This window comes from Styela clava, chromosome 12 (genome assembly GCF_964204865.1).
Source record: "Styela clava chromosome 12, kaStyClav1.hap1.2, whole genome shotgun sequence".
NCBI classification, from domain to species: Eukaryota; Metazoa; Chordata; class Ascidiacea; order Stolidobranchia; family Styelidae; genus Styela; species Styela clava.
Window position 1 is genome coordinate 11,225,186 of NC_135261.1, and position 22,839 is coordinate 11,248,024.

The following is a 22,839-nucleotide window of genomic DNA, read 5'->3' on the forward strand; positions in this document are numbered from 1 at the left end:
TTTTAGATAGGTAATGAGTTTATTTTGTCGTAAGTCGCCGCAACCGCGAGTTACCTTGAACACAAATGAATTAAAATAGAGAGACATTTTAAATTATTGTAGTTATTACGAGACAGAAAAATTTATTATAACACGAAAAAGCTGGTATTTTTAATGAACGCGGAGACCGTTTCAGGAGCCGTTACATGTAAATTTCCGATTCCATCTTGTGACCTCTCGCGCCCCCCAGTTTAAGAACCACTGCTCTAGAACGAGATGGCGAACCACTGACCCGCGGGTCCCACTGCGTTGTATTCGTGACCCGCCAAGGCACGAATAGAAAATATTAATAAAAATGGTAACATATCAGTGACGAGAACTAGATGATATACTTTGCATTTTATTAGTTTACCACCTACATTGACGTTGAAAAAACAAAATCTTTCAGACTAAAAATTCTACTAATAAAATTCTAGAAATCTGAAATAACAATGGGGCAGTGTAAAAGTGCCTTAATGTAGTTAAAAGCTGATTGAAAAATAAATCACTATCAATGTGGAATTCCCTCCAAACTCCTTCAATAATTTTCCTTATCATCCTAAACTTTTTTGGTGATTCATATGCGTGTTTTCGTACTCTAATTTCATAAAATCGAGTGCCATAAAAAGTCCCTGATAGAAGTGATGCATAAGTAAAGACCAAAACTACACTAATAGAAATCTATAAGATTTGTTTCAGAAGTTTCTTATAGATGATACAAATATTGATTAAATATCTGTGACCCACTCTCTTCTTTTCCGCGATAAAATCATAATTTTTGACCCATTCATTGAAAAAGGTTCGCAATCCCTGTTTTAGAATTAAGCTGCTTATACAACCTATAATAGCTCTTCAATTTTTCTGCTGAAAAGTTCAAAATCTAATTCAAAAGAAACAATGTTTATCTAGAAAAAACTAACTTAAGCAATATCAATCTGTTCATGCATCATTATAATCGACCGGAGTATATAGCTATTTTATTATTAAATATTGTTTATTGAAAACTTGATAGGATTACGAAAGATGGTTCAAAAAACAAAGAAAGAAATTGTGGAAAAATTGTGCAGTATTAAGATCAATAAGCTACGGGAAATGGCATATGGTGAGCTGCATCAATAAAAAAAGAACTTTTACATGTATGAAGATATCAACACGAGGTAACACCAGTCTCTGTTATATACCTTCTGGTTGACGTATAAACCGATCTAATATCCACTAACTTATAGAATTTGACTTGAAAGCGCTGTCACAAATTTGTCTCACAATAAGTTTCACATTGTTTATCACCGACTCAGGTATACCTATTGCATCCTCACGTTCTCCGATGCATAAGGATGAGGTTTCTACTATGTTTCCACCAACGACTGAAATAATTAACAAAGATACTACAAAGAGTGGTGATTTTAGTACACGTGGCATTACATCGATCAGATTGACTGAATCAACTCCAGTAAAACAAGACTCATCTTCGGCGAGATATTCTGAAAAAACCACTATTGGATCGTCAGCGACGTTGCCTGTATCAAGTGTAACTGCAGTAAAATACATTTCGTTTGCTACTAGTGATACCATGAAAACGAAGCATCAAACTGCTGCTGTAACAGTGGATAAAATGAAAAGTGTTGCATACAAAATTACTTCAGTCCCAAAACGGATGTTTACATATTCTTCTTCTTCTTTTATGTCTCCGACACATGAGTCAACTACGCCGCTAATCGATGCTATAGAAAGCACATTGGCGATGGGATCTAAATTAAATGTTTCTGCATCTGCATCTTCACAGCCTTCAGATACGATATCTTCGACCGTACCCCGGATGTATACAAACAAGACTGATAGTACTGTTTTATCGACTGTGGATCATTATGGAAGTCGAGCCACGCCCAGCCCAGCTGGTATTTCACCTTTGCCAACGATTAACATTATGTCATCACCGTTGATCGTATCTTCTATATCACCGGTGAAACTGGAGAATACATCTATGTCTTCATCAATCATACAGATAAGCACTCCGCAAGAGCCAATATTCCAAGACGTATCAGCAACGATAAGCACGCAAACGTCCTTTAGTGATTTAACTACTTTACCGACCACAACAAGCACACCGAAGTCTATAATGCCTTCGTCTACACAGAAATACGAAGCTACCACTGGAGATAATTCTCGTAAATTCCGTACATTCAGTTCAACGCATATTTCAGCAACTACAACACAGAAATTAACTACAGTCCCAGGTTATTTTTTATTCTTTCCATATTCTTATATAGACTGGAATGTAATATTGCGATTAATGATAACATCTCAATTTGACCTTATGTTCATATTCTGATTTGCGCTTGTGGACAATTCATAAAATAATATAGTTTCAATTTTTAGAGTCAAGTTAATATGCAAATACAAAAAGGTCTCTCACCATATGGCAGCGCGATTTTTCAAAAGCAACCACGTTTAAGAAGCCCAAACAAAATCATTTTCGTTCAAAAGTACACACCGTGGCCCAATTTGCCAAGTCGAAATCGCACTAAACATCTACCCATGAAATACAATATATAATCGTTACTTTGGAGGAAAACGCGAAGACGATTTAGCCTTAGGCTTATTTCAACGCCTAATTTATCAAGTCCAAGTTATTACAAAACATAGCCCTTTTCATTGACTCCATTGAATAAAATTTCTACATCTATTTTATAGATTCTGGCTGCCCACCTGAAGCTTGTCTCAATGGAGGAACATGTATTATCGAAACTGAAGATTTGTTTTATTGTGATTGCCCGCCTGGCTTTGCTGGGAATCTTTGCCATTTAGGTGAATTCTAATAACCTCATGTATTAAAACGTTAACGTCTTTCCTATATCATAAATTCGCATGATAATTCAATCGTGTGAAGTGTAGGTTATTGTATTCAGACTTGACTTGACATTATAAAGAAGATTAACGAACTTATTAACATAATAGGTATATTTTTGTATCTATGTTTAAAGATGAAGATGAATGCTACTATGCACATGATCTATGCCAACAATCATGTTTCAATACATTTGGTTCCTACGAGTGTAGCTGTAATGAGGGATTTCGTATTGATGACAATGGACAGACTTGTACTGGTAACTGGCATTTGGTTTTTAAATTGAATTAAATTGACTTCAATTTACAAACTATCTTATATGTGGTTGTAGTGTGCGACTATAATCCGACCTAAAAAAAACTCTATTTTTCAAATGTACCAATTGTTCATGATAAGTCAGTATTTTAAGAGCATTGAAAGCGTGGAAATTATCTTTGATTTAGGTTGTCTTTCTCGATTTTGGCGAAGAGTAAAGAAGACAAACAAGTCGATTTGGAAATATGAAATTTCACATACTTGTGCGATTGACGTAACACTTAGCATTGCAGCGTGAAAAAAAATTAATGTAATAGAATGGCTGCTGAATGCTGACAATTCGAAAATACCATGCAATTGCTCAATTTCGAATACAGTATCAATTCTTTTTATTATGACTATCTTTGCGTTTCGATTTCAGTATATTTCACAATATGCTCGTCAAAAATGGCCTCTTTACATAAACCAGCATTTATTTGTAAATGAAATCTTACTTTTAGACATTGATGAATGCACGGAACATACAGATCAATGTGAGCATCATTGTGATAATATGGATGGTAGTTACACTTGCTATTGCGAAGAAGGTTTTACTTTGGCAGAAAATGGATATGCTTGTGAAGGTATACACTTTTTTACATTGCTCTATTTTTTACTGGACTAAGACGAATGTTGGCATTACAGAGATTTCAATGTCGTTTTCCACTCAGTTTAATAAATCGAAAAGGTCAAATTAATTTTTTCATTCTAAACACATTTCATTCACGCAGATATTGATCATTGTCTTTCCCAACCATGTATGAACAATGCACAGTGTCTGTCATTAGCTGAAAGATATTATTGTTTATGTCCTGATGGATATACTGGATTCAAGTGTGAAGTCGGTAAGATATCTAAAATGAAACACTAGCTAATGCTTATTTAGGAGCATTCGTACGTAACCGCTGCTCAGTTGCATCAGCATCTGAGTTCACGTATCTGGAAAGTTTGTCTGCTTTGGGAACAGCACGAGTGACTATAGTTTATCCTAAGATTGAGTCGTTTTTCCTTAGAAAAATATCTGTAACATGACCTGTTGTTTTCCCAAATAACCATCTAGATTGGTTTGAGATAGAGTCCTCAACCAAAAATAAAGTTATATATAGTGAGTAAATGTTATTATGCACTCACTCGCGAGAATGAAATATTAGCATTGCTGCATGCTTTAACTATAGTTATGTGAAGAATCACTTCAGGACTTCTATATCCACAACTCTACATGGAAATTTCTATTTCCAGAGTTTCTTCCCCTCATGGTCATTACATATATTAGTATAAGTATGAATATAAATTTATCTGTGGCTAAATTTTAATTTCCAAATATAAATATGCAAGAAATAAAGCAAAAAAATAATAGAAATATCTAAAAATATTTATAGACAACTCGCAACTAAAATAATTCGTTAACGTTTAACTGTTTCTGCCTTTTAGACATACACACGCCTTGTATGGCTGGTTGGCAAAAATTCGATGGTTACTGTTACCAATTCCAACACATTGAATTGTCTTGGAATGAAGCCGAAACATACTGCAATGAACAGCACAACGCGACTTTAGCAAGTGTACACTCAAGAAGAGAAAATGGATTTTTAAACAGTAAGTTTTTTTATGATTATTCTACTGGTAGTCACGTAAGTAAGCAACAAAGTTGAGTTGTCGGATTCTTGATCAAATCATCTTGTTGGACACGAGACAGATGGAGAGACGTTTATTCAAGGTTTTTGTTCCTGATATAATTTGTATTGTGAAAAAATCGCTTTCTTACAACTACTACACCAATGGATTTCAAAATTATTTCAGAATATAATTATGGAAGAAGTCGCTTGAAGGCTATTACATTCATTTCATTCTAAATTTTCTTCAAGTGCTATGGGGTTTGAATTTTCACTCGAACGTTAGCTTGTTTTGCGCATATTATACCACCACATGGCACGCTGCTTGTTCACCAATCTTTTCAGCAGGCTATCGGCCCTACCGATGATGCACAACCTCCATGTTCATATACTTAATTATTGTTGTTGTTTTAATTTTTATTTATTGAAGTATAGTTAAAAGTTGGAGGTTGAAATGTACATACATTTATGAAATATGATTCACAAGAGAACAGAATTGCTATCAAATTCGTAAAAATAACTACGTTCGATGCTTTTTCCTTTAGTGTTTCTTTTCGAACAACCACTACCACCAGATCTGCGTTTTCTCACGATTTCTCTTAATTATTACCCCAAACTACTACTATCATGGTATTCCGTTATATTATATAGTGATACACAGGTAGTTCATCGCGACTGAATAGCTTAATTGTGTCTTCATACGTTTGTCTTTTAGGGTTGGCTTTGGATTATCAATGGATTGGGTTCAATGACTTGGACGAAGAAGCAAAATTTGTATGGTCTGATAAAAGCCCAATCGTGAGTTTCCAAATGGGGTTTGTGAGAATAATTATCACTGACATTGATGACAGGTTTTCTAAAATGAATAATATTTTAAAATCAAAAATAGAAAGACGAATAATAAATGCAATAAAACTGTCAATGAATCAATCAATACTGGTTTTTACGTCTTCACTATATTGTAAATTGGACGATGGACAACTATGTCACAATGGGTATTGTGGTGAATCATTCAAGAATCCAACAGACTCCAGAAGTTGATTCGTGGGCAGTCTATACTAGTATAGTTATAATAGAGGAAACTTCATTTATATTTATTTATAAACCAATATTTCTCTTCTGATTCAAGGCTTTCCTCAATGCCATATGAGAGTTTCACTCTCATGCCATAGGCCCTTAAATTACGTGGCCGTAGAAAGTACTTGCCCAAATTAATTAAAACGCCAATTCATTATGTGAAGGAAGGCTGTACTGCGGCCTGGCGTGTCTGGAGTCGTTTTCTTCTATTAACTAGAGTGACACCGGGATATCGGGTAGCTTGAATGTGTCTCAAAGTGCTGCTTCTGTTAGTATTTTATGTTTGACTTCTTTCTCAGTATGATTAAATGTTAGACTCACTGCCTCAAAGGTGACGCTGCTCGATAACCATCTCTGGTTTATCGCGTTTCCCTTCAATACATTTTTTTATCTTTCTCAATTACGTTTGTCCAATGTGTACTTTTGGTTTGCGGGAAAATAAACTACCTCCTGGCTGACTGTATCCAACGCGCCCACTCATTTTCATGTAGACCTACAAACATTGGCGACCAGGACAACCGAACAGCTTGTTACAGGATTTAGAACACTGTGTCGTCATGCTGTATTTTAGAAGCGGACAATGGAATGACGTTCCATGTCATTATGGGATCAAATTTACCTGCAAAATGGCTCCAGGTAATAAGAAACAAAAGTTCCATTAGTATAAATAAACCATTAAATGACATTGTTTGGTATACCAAACTGTCGGATATATGTTCGACTTGGCCCCACAGCATACAACAGGGAAGGCCAGCTTCGAATGTCCTTCGAATTTAAACAACTAATTCACATTTCTCCACGTTTCCGTATAAGTACATAATCGTAAGTATTTATCGAAAACATACCTCTCTACTTTATACATTCATCATTTTTTCATGAAACGTTGTACGTAAGTTTTGGAGATACTTGTTGGCAATAAACTCAGAGTCTTTAATGCTATTTAACAAAACTTTTTATACCTTTAAATAATACTATCTATAAAATAAATAATCCAGTGTGAATTTCTTGACAATCTTTAGTCGGCTGCAAAGAATTACCCAAAATTGATCATGCCTCTGTGATTGATCCAGTAAGATCATATGGAGTTGGACAGTTTGTCCAATATCAGTGCACAGACGGGTATCGAGTGTATGGAACTAATCATGTTGTTTGTCAAGAAAATGGACAGTTTTCAGAACCACAGTTTACTTGTATTGGTGAGCTTCCTCTACTTATATCCACATATAGCAATGTATTTAATTAAAAAGGTTTACAATGTTACTAAAACGAACAACTATATTTATTTATATTTTCTTATAATACGAATGCAATAAAATATGCCCACCAATTTTGGATTCCTCGTGAACAAATATTATAATCCAAAATTCGTCGCGATGGAAAGATAAAATTAAACTTGAATTATGAATATTATTGCGAATAAGACCTTACTCAAAATTAAGAGCAGACATATCTATGGAAAAATGAAGAAGTCCAAATTTTTTAAGTATAGCAACTAGAAATGGACATAGTATGAACGAAAAGAAGAAAAAAACTATCAAAAACTAAAGAAAATTTTACTTGAGATGACTTTTTATATTTTCAGATGTCCCACATGATATGTTTTCTCTTTTGTCTCCTTTTTACCAAATATTAAAGATTGATGAAACTACATTAATTTATACCATAGCAAGAAATCTTAATGATATCCATCCAAGTCTTTCGATCATTCTAGATTAAAATAAATTATTATATTGTTTTTATTCTTTCTTTCAAGTTTCGTGTCCAATGCCTCCTCCGGTGAAAAATGCGGAAGTTCCTTTATTACAAGAGAGATATTTTATTGGCGATGTTGTCAAATATGCGTGCAAGCCGGGCTACCGAGCAAGAGGACATGCCTTTTCACGATGCGAATATGATTTGACTTGGTCTAAACCTCGCCTTGTTTGTGCAGGTAAAAAGCCATTTATATACTTAGGTTCGTTAATGCGATTAACTAATGTTTTATATTTGTATTGTGTTTAGGAACATGCCCAGCACCAACCATTGTTAAAAACGCCGTATTAACATCATTTGTGTCCACTAGAAGACAGATACGCTTTGGACAATATGTTTACTACAGATGCAAAAACGGTTTCGAACTGAGTGGAATACCAAGAATAAAATGTGGGCAGGACGGAGAGTGGGAAAGTCCTGAATTCGCATGCCACGGTAAGTTCCAAATATTTTATGAATTTATTGTAAAATTTAGAGATTTACTGAAAATAACGAAAAGAGCAAGAAGGACAGAAAGAAACGTTCTCTGGGCCGAAGCATCACTTCTGAATATGTCAAAGGAAAATTTGATCACATCGCCCTACTAGTCATGAAAGCATAACACGTTATATATACATGTTTACAGCTGGTTGTCAAAATCCACCGTCCGTAGAAAACGCTCGCACAACTATACAAAGGCGACTCAACAGAGAACAAATACTTGTTGTGTATGTATGCTTACGTGGTCATGAACCACGGGGACGCACATTGGTTTATTGCACAAATGGAGAGTGGACAACGCCAAAATTTACATGCAATAAAGGTATGTCATCTTAATGGGTTATATTAAGTCACGCAACAATACTGGATTGAACCACATGTGACTCATTAAAATGCGTGTTGTCCAGTCCATGAACTTTAGCTTTGGTTCTAACTGGAACATTGTATATTATTAGAAAATAAAAGGCGTAATAAAATGACAAATGATGGAATTCATCAAAATACGTGTCGTCTACAGAATTTTCCAAATCAAGTTTTGTGGCATAAGCATCCGGACGTATGGAATATAAACTTTTAGTGGTATATTAGATAACTATAATTATCAATTGATTCAAGTTCTGCTTGAATTGAACGAAGAATTTGGCAAATGTTTATCAATATTGTAGCTTCGTCGAGACGAGACTGGAGAAGACCTTCCAGACCACGTCGTCCTATCGTAAAACGAAGTCTTCTGCAAGGCGATAATCGAACTTGGCTGAACTGGATGCTAAGTCTTATCAACTAATAAATGCAATTCAATATTAAATCAAGATCTCACGACACGAATAATTATGTGGTGAATGTATTAAACGCTTGAATTTATTTGCTTTATTTGTACTGAACCTTTAAATAAATAATCATGCAACGGTGGCCTACATACCGGTATATTGGACTCGCGAGTATGAATTTGTATTCTCCAGTTCCGGTTAGCGCAAGAATTACAGTTCACGTACCGAATGTAATACCCTGCGCTCCGAGCTGAGAAGATTGCCTTGACTCTAGTAGAGCAGTGGACGGCAAACTGAGCTCATGAACGATTCTTGGACCCCCGAACGACCTCATTTTAAATGCATAAAATAAAAATTGCTCATCAATTTATTAATATCTAAGCACGGATGTATGTAACACGGAGTTTAAGGCAGCATTTATTAGGCGCAACGCGCAACACTACCGTCAATGTGCATATTTGGTCAAGTACTACATAAACTTTGCCGTCCACTTCAGAATAATAGTAGATTAGGAGTACGGTATTTTTCAATTAAGACTATATATATATATATGGTAATGGCGAGCGATTGACCAGCGGGTAACAAGTGACCCACCTTGTTTTTCAGTTACACGTTAAGTCACAAATTAATGTAAAAAAATGGGCTTTCATTTCAGTGATAAACGCAATTTCAAACGGGAATGCTTCTAATTTCATCGGATATGTAAAAAAATACACGCTCAGGATTTTCAAAATTTATATAGAATCAAACTAAGCAAGATAATTTTACGTGATAACTAAAGGTCTGGACCAGACATGGGCCAAGTACGGCCCACGAGCCAACTCCAGTCCGTTGGTTAATTCAATCTGGCCCGCATGATGCTGTGACAACCAAACTAAAAACAAATTTTGATGTTTTAGCTAAAATAACTCAAGGAATTTGTTGAAATTGCGATTAAATTCAGTCTTATTAGGAGGCTTAATGTTTTTCACCTTTGCTTTGTAACACTATAAATAATGTTCATAAAATGTAACTTTTTACATCACACTTACATTGCCCGCCAGACTAGGTGGGCAAAATTTTTGACCCCTGGTTCAAAAACCTTACCCACCGAAAGAAAGCCAAAACAAAATATTCTACACACACTTCCTCCGAAAATCGTATCCTATAACTTTTACAACTTACACCTCAATAAACAAATTCAACTCCTGCGTCGTCACGCTTGGACGAATAAAAACAGTGTTCCCATAAATAAACTTTTGAACGAAATATAAGCTCTCATAAGATTCATAGAAAATAAATAAATAGGAACAAATAACAGAATGGCCTCCTAGTAACAACAACAATCTTAGATCATTAAAAATTTTCAAGAAATCGAATCAGTAGTTGAAAAGACAAATGATTTTTTCACAGCAACAACAACAACAAAAAAACTCAGAATACTAACAACAACATAATATTATTAATAACAAAACGATCTATAGGTTCAGTTCGTGTTTAATAATAAGTAAATAGTAAAATAATATCAGGTAATTACATTCCAAAATAAAATTAAAATACCTAGTATATCTAAGTGTTTGTCAGGTAGTGACATTCGGAGAATAAAATGACGTATACAAAACCGCGTGTCATTTTACTCCTTTTTTGTCCATGGTGGACGTCCGACTTTTGCACGCTGACGGCTCTCGCGATTTTGGTTAAAATCTCGAAATTTGGTTGGGTACAGAACTTCTGGATAGTTTATTTTACGATGTCAGGCACACTATATACATTTCCCGACAGTTTCCGGGCACACAAGATCCTGATTGCTGCTCAATATAGCGGGAAGACAGTTAATGTCTATCCAAACTTTGTTGCTGGAGAAACAGATAAATCGGCGGAATTTCTCAAGAAGTTTCCGTTTGGGAAGGTAGGACGGTGAAGATCCTTTAATTGTTTTTTTGTCATTGTCTAGCTAACTTAGCGGGTCTATCGATCTTTCCCATATTCTGATATTGCTGTATTGGGATCATTTCGACTGACTGTTTGACGAGAGAAATACGGTACCGTACGGGTCTCGTGTAGTTTCCTACCTAAGGTACTTCTAGTATGCGTAGCATAACAATTTTTTCACGTGTCAATCCTAACCCCCACCTGACCACACCATCCAAAAATTATGTCACAGTGACGTAATAGAGCCTTTCGAATTATGCCAACTCTCATCCAAGACGCGCAGACGAGAACCCGAAATCGAATAGCCATTTTTCTCATTTTCTCGTCGCAACGATCCCGATAGGAGAGAGATCGCTGACGTTAGTCAGTTCTTTATCGTCGGCGCCGATGCCATTTCGGGCGATCATACGAGTATTTGACAAGCTCTATGACGTGATTGCGACGTCGTAGAGACATAATTTTTGGATGGCGTAGTCAGGTGAGGGTTAGGATTGCAATGTCAAAAAATTGTTATGCTACGCCTATGAGAAATACGTTAGGTACGAAACTACACGAGACCCAGAAATACATAGCTCAATTTTAGGCGCGCGTCTTGGATGACAGTTCGTATAGTTTGAAGGGCCTTATTACGTCACTGTGACGTAATTTTTGCATGACGCAGTCAGGTGGGGGTTAGTATTGACATATGCAAAAAGTGTTTTCTACGCCCATCAGAAGTACCGGTAATTGAGGCACGAAACTATACCAGACCCTAAACATATTTATTACGGTACATTACTTTATTATTAGAAAGATTTAATATTGTCACCAAATTCAATTCAAGCAAAAACTAACTTAATTCCATTCAAACTTTCTTCATACTTAATAACCTACATTCCGACATTTCTAAATTATTATAAATATTTAATATTGTCATTAAATGCAGTTCAAGCGAAAACTAATTCCATTCAAACTTTCTTAAGTCTCAATAATTATAGTAATTTTTTCATCCTCCGCAACACTTTTCATCATTCTTAACTTAAACCCTTTGAAAAGCATGCACTGATATCTTAACAGGTTCCAGCATTTGAATGTGGTGATGTGAAGCTATTTGAACCAAACGGAATTGCTCATTATGTTGGAAACGAACAAACCCGAGGTGGAGACAGAGAGGCAGAAGTAAGAAATTTTGGCATCCTAATTTTTTATATAGATTCAAAATCAAGCTACAATTTTAATATTGGAAAATTCTGCAATATTACTATATCCATTGCCATGCATGCACGTTTAGTTCTTTTCTGCAACAACGGCTATGTTACTTATGGATTGAAGTAAACATATTTTTCAACAATTTAAATGAATTGGATTTCAAAATTTGTTTTCTTAATTTCGTATTCAGGAACATATTTTCAACCTTATTTTAATCATTATTTATACATCTATCTGTCATACAGTAATCAAATGTTACTAAGAGGATGAAGGTTATTTGCTTATGATAGGATTTTCATATTCACCCTTGGGGAGAGGAAAGTCAATAGGATGGCATAATCACATGACTTGCCTTGGCCTGTCTTCGGTAACCAGACCATGTTTGATATGGTATCAGGATAGGATTTACATATCCTGGGGATAGGAAAGTTGATAAGACGGCATTATCAAAGAAGCCGTAATTGACCAATGGTTTCATCAACCACCCTACGGCGGCGAGGAGTCCAGCAATCCTCTTGTAAATAACCGTCCTTGCGTGCATAGGATTCGAACCTGCAAACCCACGCAAAGTAATCCTAGGTGCGATGGCGGGCGTATTTCTAAAGTTTAGCATGATGTGCCACACTGCCGAGCCATCATTAGTTTGTCAGTTATTTGTTTAATTGCACTGGGTTCGAACCTGCAAACCCATGCAGGGTAATCAGAGGTTCAGCGGCAGACATTTCCCAATGCTGGGAACAATATACCATTCCCCAGCCTTCACTATTCAAGAACTCAAATAATCGACTTATTCTAGGTACTACAATGGATAGGCTTAGCTGACAATGTTATTCTCCCTGCAGCCTGCACGTGGGTATATCCGACCAAAGGAATTCTTCAGTTTAACAAACAGGTAATAATAAGAGTTGTATAGTGTTACACCACAAAATAATTTATGCTTAAATGGGATGTGAGAATATTTTAGTTATCACTGTTTTTCATTTTTCCATTTATAAAATCAAGACACAGTAACAAATAGGGTGTGTTGATTTTTTCAAATGATTGCTAGAGTTGAAGACTTGTTACTGATGCCCTATTCTATTCTTAAATAAACAGGAAGTATGGGATGGGTCATATTATGACATTCGGTATCAAATTATTTGATGAGATATACAAAGTTTTTATTTGGGTAGTTCAGTTTTCTTTTGATGACTTTCAAATAATTTTGGTCTGAAATTCACAGAAAAATTGCTCTTTACAGATGGTTTTAAGTAGGGGTGGGCAAAATCGAAAAAATTTTCGAATCGAATGATTTGAATATTTTTAACGAATAACGAATATTTTTTCATTGGCCGGTTTTTACGGCGATATCCTGAAGTTGGATCCCGCCCGTTCTCTGTTTTTTGCGAGGATTTATTTATACAGGTTGCGTTGGTTTTGGTCTTCATTATTTATCAACTTTTGTAAATTTACCGTCCGAATTTTAAGCGTGCGGTAATATTATCGATACCGAGATGCAGATTTTTATTATGACGATAATTAACTTTCTTATGCTTTTCCATGGTGCCTGTGTTATTTTCGTATTAGAAAGATTAACCTCGCAAAGCGATTGCATCAATCCTGAATGTTGATTCGAAATGTGATTAAATAAATTGACAATAAAGGCATTTTCCAGGTGGTCATAAAACAAGATGACGTTAATAAACAGCACTTCTTGAATAATATTTTATTGTACATATGCGACCCAATGCTAAAAACATTTTGCGCTCGAGTGCTTTTGTGCCGAAAAATTGGTCAAGACACCTCTTATAACTAATTTTTTCAAGTTTCAACCTTTTTTTTTTAACAAAACAATATCCCGGCAACCATTATAGCTAAAATCGTTTCAGAGTAATTCACAATTTTAGTTACGAAATTTGCAAATTCACCATTTCACTTAAAGATTTTGACAATGTCACGTGACTGTCACGTCCTAATTTTTTAGTGCAAAAATGTTCGAATATAACGAATGTATTCATTTCCGATGATGATAGGCGCAACAATTCGCAAACGAGAGAGTGTGCGTTGTAACATCGAAATTCATGATTGATTTTACGATCTAGACTCGTTCACGATTTTATCACTCAACCGGACATGCATGACCTGGTAAAATGTTCATCTTTTTGAAAAATTACTTGCTCATCGATGGAAGGGTTCACTAAAGAGCTCATAGAAAATACATTAAATGAAGTTTGGCTTGTCATTTCTTTCCTGGTTATAGCTTATAAGCGTCATACCATGAATTGTTTCTCGAAAAGGTAATTTCAACTTTTAATTTTCTATAATCACTTTTATGTCTGGTGCGATACGTGTTTATGCAAAATGGGGAATTGAAACGATACGTTGGGCGCAAAAAGAAAGCAAATCACACCATAGCGCAACGACAACGATTTCTCAAATTTGTCGCCTTTGTCTGTTAGCGAGCGCTGAATGTGAATTCTCACGCGATTCACGATCGATTTGGAGAGGCGCGAGTTCCGTGTCCAAGCAAAGTAGCGCAGGTCATGTGGTTCCAGATATTCGAATATTGATCGATCACCACATATAAAATTGCATAGCAATGTAATAGACAGAAATTCTGTAAAGATAGTTTTTTTAATTTTAGAATACTGAGAAGGCTAAATCTGATATCAAATCTGCACTCACTGCATTGAATGGTTTCCTTGCCACACGGACATTTCTTGTTGGTGAGCGTGTTACTCAGGCAGATATAAGTCTTGCTTGCACTCTGTGCATGCTGTATGAAACTGTTCTGGATCCTGCTTTTCGCAAGCCTTTTGGAAACGTCAATAGGTAGGTCAATTGGTTATTGCATGATAGTCTATTGACACCGCAAACTTATATATGGGCTATAAGTTGTATATAAAATGTATTGGTTTAGTATTATTGGTATAACTGAAGATCACATATTAAAAACAATCATTTTAACTATGGTTATTAGCATGGCCCTTTATGATTCTAAGTGACGTCAGTGAAAAGTTTTCCACAATGGCAAATTGGAAATTTCACCAGTGTTTTTTTTTGTATTCCCACTATATGTTTTTTTAGACATAATCAGTGAATTGAAATTGAAAATATCATGTGAGATTTGTTGTCACTTAAAACAGGACCATCGGCATTCAGTTGAACAATCTCACATAAAACCCTGCGACTGAACTGAATCCGTAGTTCGTTTCCAACATTTTTTGATAAATTCTTTGCTTTGTCTAACTTGAAACTCTTTATTCCTCCTTCACAATGAATAAAACTACTTTATGGTATCCATTTTGGAACAAGTCTCTCTACAGCAGGCTAAAGCAATAAGTACTGTAGCATTTCAGAATGTTCATTAATTTATTAACAGAGAATATAATTTTAGGTGGTTTGTAACACTGATAAACCAACCACAATTTAAATCTGTGATTGGACAAGTGACTATGTGTGAAAAAATGGCTGAATTTGACATGAAAAAATACAATGAAATTCACGGAAAAGGTATTTTTTAAATTTACGTATATGACTAGTTTGACTATCTTAACCATGTACAGGTGGGGAAAAAGGATTAGAATAAAAAAATAATCATAAATTTGGAAATAGACAGAAGTAAAAAACTGATCAGTGGTTTATTTAAAAGAATGATGAATAAATAGATATATATCATCATTCCCGTAACAATATTTTAATTTCTGAAATTTATCATGTTTGTTATTCAAACCTGATACCTCTCTAAAATTATATCAGTACAAATCACTAATAAGATTGATTATTTTATTTAGACCTTTATTAATTAATAATCAATTATTAACAAAATGAGGTATTTTCTTTTCTGAAATTTATTTGACTAACATTTATTATGTTGTAGCTGAGAAGGCCAAAGGAAAGAAAGCTGGTGGAGCTGGAGACAGTAAGTCACCTAAACAAAAATCCAAACAGCCAGATAAGGTAGATGAGCCTCCACCGAAACCGGGTAAGTTTTTCATGATTGGCCTTCCATTTTAAAAATTGCTTGTCATGGTTTATATCATGGTTAGTCAAAAATTTGATTGTGATAGACGTCTCAGATGGTTGATCGAATCGGATTTTGAACAAACTTGGCAACATTCCTAAAAGAAATCTGTCATCAACCTTGCGCTTGTTTAAACGTGAACATTAGGCAGGTCTTTGTGGCAATTCCATCAAGACAGCCTCCAAGAGCCCTATCAAATGAGAGAATTTTTTACTGCGCAAGCCAGCGAGGACTTTCCCAAGTTGACAACCCCAATAGGAAATCACAAAACTCTTTTATAAACCGGAAAGAGTTTGTGCTACTCCCTATGACAGCTACTGTTCAAATTTTCTGACACAACTTCATCAAGACGCTCATCGAGTATGCTAGGACAGCCTTGATTGTAGACTATGATTTGTGGTTACTAGCATTCATTGGCCAGCAATAAGAGGGACCTTAGAGTAAAAAGCCTTTAGACCAGGGGTCTCTAACTCGCGGGCCAATTGCGGCCCTTGGGACGATAGTTTGCGGCCCCCGCCTTGGTATGAAAGTTTAATGTTAGTGCGGCCCGTAAGTCACTCAGCTCAGTTAGAATGATTGATGCATTTATTATATGATTAGGACAAGTAGGGCAAAACAAAATATTTTTTATTATATCCCACGAAAGGAATATGCGGTACGGTAACCTGCTAGTACTGAACCTGTAGGCATGATATTCGATGGACCTTTGACCCCGAAGAAAATTTTTGTATACTTTACCATTGTAAATTCCTGGTGCTCATTTTAGAGGTGGCTTTGCGAGTTGAAGCCTATAAACTGGGGTATATGTTCCACGTCATCATTTTGATTCAAAACATTCAACAACCTATTTTTCAACAGTACCGGTAGAGAAGTTTAGCCTAGTCTATCACAGCTATTTCTAGACTAATTTTTAATTCCGGCAATTAAGCTACGACGCCAAAGCAAATAGAATGATCATTGAGTTCTTTGAATTCCCGAAACACAACCCAAAACTAACAAATAGCATGCAAAAACGAGGTAGTGTTTACAAACATGCCTGAAAATCTTTCCGAGTGACAAGTGTCTGAGCGTTTGCGAAAAAGTCCATTGTTACGTCACTTTTCGCGTCTTGCTGATTAGCCCATGTTACGGAATAAACAAGGAAGTAGATGATCGGGGAAAGGTCCATCGCGGAATTACTTACATTTATGTGTTTGACATGTTTTGCGTATAGAAAAACAGAGAAAAAGATTCAACTTTTTAAGTTTAATGCTTTTATTGTGAAAAACCGGATGTGGCCCGGACTCGCTAAGGCTTCGTCTCGGCGGCCCCCAGGTAAATTGAGTTTGAGACCCCTTCTTAAGACCCAATGCCAGAGTCAAACATAGGCAATCTTGTTCAAGTTTAGAAACTTATAAAACTGAATGTTCATGAAATAAATATTTAGTTTTAAAAATATGCAATGATGTGTAAACTGTGGGATGCATTCGAAGCAGGACTATCGTTAAAATGACACATCTGTCACCAATTCAAGTTTCTGGTATTTTTGGATGTGAAGCGGGAAAAAACCGTTTTGCTGTAAAGTTTAAAAAGTTAATGTTTACCATTTGTGTGAGCGACTTTATTATCGATATCATTCAAATATAGGTTGGACACTCTCTGGTTTATACAAAAAACTTTTCTGAATCGATCATTGCCTGGTTAAAACAACCAACTAATCTTCCGAGTAGATTTTAATCATATCTTGATATATACTTCATACACTATGAAATCTAATGCAGCTTCACTCATTTTTATAGTTAAGGTAGATCCATGGGCAGATTTACCCCCAACGACCTATTCCATGGATGATTGGAAAAAAATATATGCTAATAATCAGAGCAGCGATGTATATATGAAGTATTTCTGGGAGAATTTTGATAAAGAGAAATATTCAATTTGGAGAGGTGAGTTTTAGATTGGATTGCAAACATAACCATTTAGAGCAGTGGTCAGCAAACTTTTGCACTACAGGGCCCAATATGCATATTGATGGGGGCAGGGAACGTTAATTTCGGCCTTAAAATTATGACGGTAATTACAACTAGCAGTAGGCACATTCTGGAGTAAACGACGTACAACGGGATTCGCTTACGCTAATTACTACAAACATGCTGAAAAACAGTCATTGTTATGACATACATCTGGGCCCAGATAATAATAAAATTAACAGCCATTTTTTTTCATGCATCAAAATTGAGCTCGTACATGGGCCACAAGACATTGCTTTGGGCCGCAGTTGCCGACCACGGATTCAAGAGTATGGCAAAATTTCGACCTGTATTATAAATTGAAATAGGGGCTTCTGTGCTGCCATGAGGACATTATGACATTCAAGTTCAATATGCTATCGGTCTTTGTATATTAGAGATCTTGTGTAACATTTGCGTATTTAAACAGAAAAATGATTAATATCAAACACCTAGAAAAAATCTGATGCCAACCTGTACAATAGAGGAAAATTATGAAATAAGATTCAATAAACTCGAAGGTCGCGAATAGATTTTTCAGGTGCAGGTTTTATCCAGAGGCCCTATGTTATTGATTGCGACAAAATAATCTTGATTTGCACGATTCTTGCAGCAATTTGTGAACATTACCGGTAATTCTGGTGCATACGTAATTTCAGGAATTGTTATATTTACCTGATATTTTCAATTCCAGGCAATTACAAATATAATGATGATTTTAGAATGGAATTCTTGGCCAGTAATTATGCCCAGGGCGTTACTCAGCGTCTGTCAAAGTTGGAGAAACATGCTTTTGCAATTTTTGTTGTTTATGGGAAGGAAGTAGATGGGGCTAAGAAGTTTAAGCTTGATGCTGTATGGTTTTGGAGGGTGAGCATACTTTTTTATTACATTGTTAGTTGTCAAATAGGACTGGTATTAGGAAGGGTTTCATCGTAACATAATGATCTATGAGAGAAAACTTGGAACTATTGAACAAATACTGTAGATCAGGGGTCTGGAACCCTTTTGGTCAAGAGAGCCATAAAAGGTACGTATTTTCAGCTACATTTCCGTGCGAGTCATAGTATTCTTCACTTAATAAGGCCTGAAATTTTTAATCAAATGTCAACACATACAATGTCAATATACATTTAATGTGACTTCTGATACTGCATATTGTCGCTCACTCACATGCAGTCGTTCGTTGAAATCTACGATACTCATCACCCTTTTTTCGTTTAGTCATCTCCGTAGTATTTTGAAAACTAGATTTGCTTGTCCGATTTAAATATGACAAATACTGTAACTAGTACAGTAATGAACTAGTAATAAAAAGCTTTACTCTATCGCTTTGTGATGTCACGAAATATGTTCCAGAATCCCCTAGTTCTGTCACAATGCCTGTCTGGTGATTCTCTTAGCTAACATAGATGAATTTGGTTATAAAAGAGTTTGAAATATCGTAACAATAGTGTGCTTAGCCTTAGAATACTAGATTTTTCTGGGAGCCTTACGCTGTCATCAAAAGAGTCATATATGGCTCGCGAGCCATGAGTTCCCGACGTCTGCTGTAGATTGTAGGTGGTTGTCGGATATGCAAATGTATTATGTATTCGTTTTCAGGGCCAAGACTTGGTTTTCAAGCGTAATGTAGATTGGCAGACAGATTATGAATCTTTTGACTGGGAAAAACTTGATTCTGAAAAGGAAGGCACGAAAGAATTGGTGAAAACTGTTTGGAGTTGCGAAACGCTAGATGGCTGGAGTTATTGCGACTCGAAAAAATTTTAAGGGGTTTGGGGGAATGGGAATAGTAACCCATGAATCGTATTGCTGCATCTTGTTACAGATTTCTTGCTGTCATATACACTTGGATGATGTTATTAAGTTACGTTCCTGATATTTATTTCAAATATTGTGACTTGTTCAATTTCGGTTCCAAACAAAACTGCAGCGTGCAAATCTTTTGATTGTGTTTTAGTTTAGGGTTAAGTTTAAGGTTCTTTAGGTGTGGGGTTGCATGGCAGGTTCGTTGTCATCCTGGATAGAGTTTTTTTTGTCAAGAGCAGAAATTAACTTTTTGCCTTTAAATTCTACCAAGCCTGCTTTGTTTGGATGACTTGGGTATCAGTTATCTCTGGATGTTCTCCCATTGCCCCAATAAATGCTCAGTAGGTTAACAGACCTGATGGTTCTTGTTCATAACCGGGAGTTGGCTTGAAGGAGGTCTCTGCAGACTAGTAGAAGAGATCTCGCTTTGAGATCTTCTCAATATTCACTTCAATTAATGCTATTTCTATTCATTAACTAACTTATCAATCTTAACAAAACTAAATACTCCCAATGAAATCAAAACAAGCCCACAATAAAATTAACAAATACGGTATAATAAGAATATTTGTTCCAAGTAAATTCAAACTTCTCATCAAGTTTCAGGAGTATCGCAGTGAACATGCGATAAAATTTGGGCACTCCAGAAGTAAGTGCAACTAATTTTGTTCTCCCACTTTGAATCAATGTGCTACGGGGCTGAAGCCCATGGGTAGGGATGGGCAATGTAGAATAATTTACTATTCTAGAATAGTTAAATCGAATCCAGAATACCGAATCCTATTCCATTTTCATACTTATTCAAAAAGTGGGAATTTCCACAATGCTGGATTTAGATCAGGGGTGACGAACCCATTTGCTGTCGCGGGCCACTTTATCAGTCACCGTGAGTGAGCGGGCCGCACAATTTTTAGTCGTACTACCGTAGGATACCTGTTGATTTCCATCTACAAAACGAAAAAAGGCATCCATACAGCTGATATTATTCAATTATATAATGCAATATAAACGCTCGGCTCGGATGTTCGAGATCCGAATTTCTATTCGAATACCACAGCATTTTTAACACGAAAGTTTGAGTCTACTACCTGCGTGTTGATGCAAAATCAATTTTTAATGTACTGATTGGAATAAATTGTAGTCTTTGATATTTTATAGCAGATCTAGGGATTTCTCGGACGTTGATATAAATATTTAGTGATAGAGACAGTCAGTGATCCAAGAACATCATATTTGTATAACTAATTCGTAACATCGCAAAAATATGAATCAAAACTAAATATAATCTGGCAGTTGGAAACACTTTTTATGGCCGTGGATTGATGTGATATTTCATTATAGTAATGTTCTTAATTTGTAGACGCAGCCGCAAGTGGGCTCTTTCCACGAGTGACCTGCCTAATTGCGTCGACAGTTGCCAAAAAATTTAAGGATTCGTTACGATTTACCCTCCCTCTCAATGATAATATCAACCTACGCATAATAGAATCTTTATTCATGACATTTTGTGTCGCGTTAATATGCAAAATTCCAGTTGATAATGCCTCAGAAAAGTATTTCGGGATCCTTTGTACAATGATTCCTTATAAAAAATCACCGCCTCCGCTCAAAATTGAATGTAAATTATAAATAATTCAATTACATTTTTAGCGTGGGTGGGGGCTAAGAATCCAGATTGCGTCGGAAATTCAAAACCTCAAATCTTTCCTAACCGAACCGCAACTGGATAGTTACTAACTTGTTATTTCAGAATGTAGTGTTTTTTTTTTAATTTCACATTTTTGCATTAGTGATGGAGGCTTTGTAAAAAAGATCCGTATTTCGCAGGCCTTCGAATACAAAAATTGTAAACGAATCCCTCTAATTACGATTAACTGATTTTTAAAACGTAGGCATTTTTTTGAGATCTACGATTGTTTTAATCATTGAGCAGAAGTTAAAAACTTTTTATTACTTTCAAATATCACGTGTATCGTGCACAAAAATATCACATTTTCATAAAGTGAGATTACTCCTTCTCTGTTAATTAAACCGTATGCGTTTGCCGATAAGAGAGCGTAACCATGCTACGACAATGGTCATTTTGATCCATTGTTAGAGGTATCGATGATCCAAAAAAATAGATGTGTTGGAAATAGTGTTGTTGCCAGTAATATGAATACGGTAACACTTGCACTTCGTTCTCTCTGTACAGTTCTTGGAGGTTTGTGACTTTACGCCAAACATACACTGAATTGTCTGAATGCTTCGTGGGCCGCACGAAAGTCCTTGGCGGGCCGCAGGTTCGTCATCTCTGATTTAGATGTTAAAAAGTTTTAAATGTATAACTACAAATGTATTATTTATTTGGAAATGTCCTGAGCATTGGATTTCATTTGATACTAAACAGGCATTTCCCATGACAATAAAACTTATTATAGGATTATTATTTTTTTTTGCCTTCAATTTGTTCCAAATGTATGTAATCCCTAAATACTGAAATGGTAAATTAAGACACGCTTTACACACTATAATAGTAAGCGGTTAAATACAAAAACATATATGAAACGGCGTTAAATCATTTTTAATGTTAGTCTGCCGAGTGTACTAACTAAAACATACCCCCTGAGAATTAGATGCAGGACCAGCGTGTGGCCACTGCAACCTATGCGGCCGTTGTAAAATATTAAATGTAACCACTATCAATTAAAATCAACTTTTTATTCTGTGCGAGCAAGACTCGTAAAACCAAGTTCGCGTAAACGCGATTTCGTACTTGGTTATTAGGTAATAACATTTAAAGACTAATTCCTTTTCTATGATTATCATTACATACTTTATCTACCCAGACTTGGCCGTGCATAAACTCAATACGTCACTATCTTCGCCAGATGCGGCAACTTTTTTTAAATTTATCGGCGACTAAAATACTACAGACACTTGATCAGACGTGCGTCTATCTTGAACGATAGGGAAGGACCGAAAAATAGGTAATCTTTTGAGAGTGAAATTCAAATGTGACAGATTTTCACGTATTGCAATAACATTGTATTTCGGAAAACGGTGTACTTAGTTATTAGGTAATAACATCTAAAGACTAATTCATTTTCTA

General features: G+C 35.7%; 2 protein-coding genes across 2 annotated transcripts; both read left to right on the plus strand.

Annotated features, from left to right (window-relative positions):
- Positions 1–537: 537 nt before the first annotated feature.
- LOC144430572 (uncharacterized) lies at positions 538–9,036 on the plus strand. The gene is made up of 13 exons (XM_078118593.1): positions 538–2,252; positions 2,710–2,823; positions 3,000–3,122; positions 3,619–3,741; positions 3,889–4,002; positions 4,589–4,753; positions 5,486–5,568; positions 6,339–6,483; positions 6,867–7,043; positions 7,601–7,777; positions 7,849–8,034; positions 8,225–8,401; positions 8,745–9,036. Exons 1-13 carry the CDS (start codon positions 1,343–1,345, stop codon positions 8,861–8,863), a joined length of 2,613 nt encoding a protein of 870 aa, XP_077974719.1. The 5' UTR covers positions 538–1,342; the 3' UTR covers positions 8,864–9,036.
- Positions 9,037–10,459: 1,423 nt separating this feature from the next.
- Positions 10,460–19,880, plus strand: LOC120330078 (elongation factor 1-gamma-like). The gene is made up of 9 exons (XM_039396901.2): positions 10,460–10,734; positions 11,814–11,915; positions 12,742–12,837; positions 14,569–14,756; positions 15,322–15,437; positions 15,805–15,909; positions 17,727–17,873; positions 18,631–18,806; positions 19,542–19,880. Exons 1-9 carry the CDS (start codon positions 10,576–10,578, stop codon positions 19,707–19,709), a joined length of 1,257 nt encoding a protein of 418 aa, XP_039252835.2. The 5' UTR covers positions 10,460–10,575; the 3' UTR covers positions 19,710–19,880.
- The last annotated feature ends 2,959 nt before the right edge of the window (positions 19,881–22,839 follow it).

Excerpts from the sequence above, each read along its gene's own strand:
- LOC144430572 (XM_078118593.1), top strand. The coding sequence starts at position 1,343 with ATGCATAAGGATGAGGTTTCTACTATGTTTCCACCAACGACTGAAATA. Across the intron at positions 2,824-2,999 it reads TGGGAATCTTTGCCATTTAG|ATGAAGATGAATGCTACTAT; the intron begins GTGAATTCTAAT and ends CTATGTTTAAAG. Across the intron at positions 8,402-8,744 it reads AAAATTTACATGCAATAAAG|CTTCGTCGAGACGAGACTGG; the intron begins GTATGTCATCTT and ends TCAATATTGTAG.
- LOC120330078 (XM_039396901.2), top strand. The coding sequence starts at position 10,576 with ATGTCAGGCACACTATATACATTTCCCGACAGTTTCCGGGCACACAAG. Across the intron at positions 15,438-15,804 it reads CAATGAAATTCACGGAAAAG|CTGAGAAGGCCAAAGGAAAG; the intron begins GTATTTTTTAAA and ends ATTATGTTGTAG. Across the intron at positions 17,874-18,630 it reads GAAATATTCAATTTGGAGAG|GCAATTACAAATATAATGAT; the intron begins GTGAGTTTTAGA and ends TTTCAATTCCAG.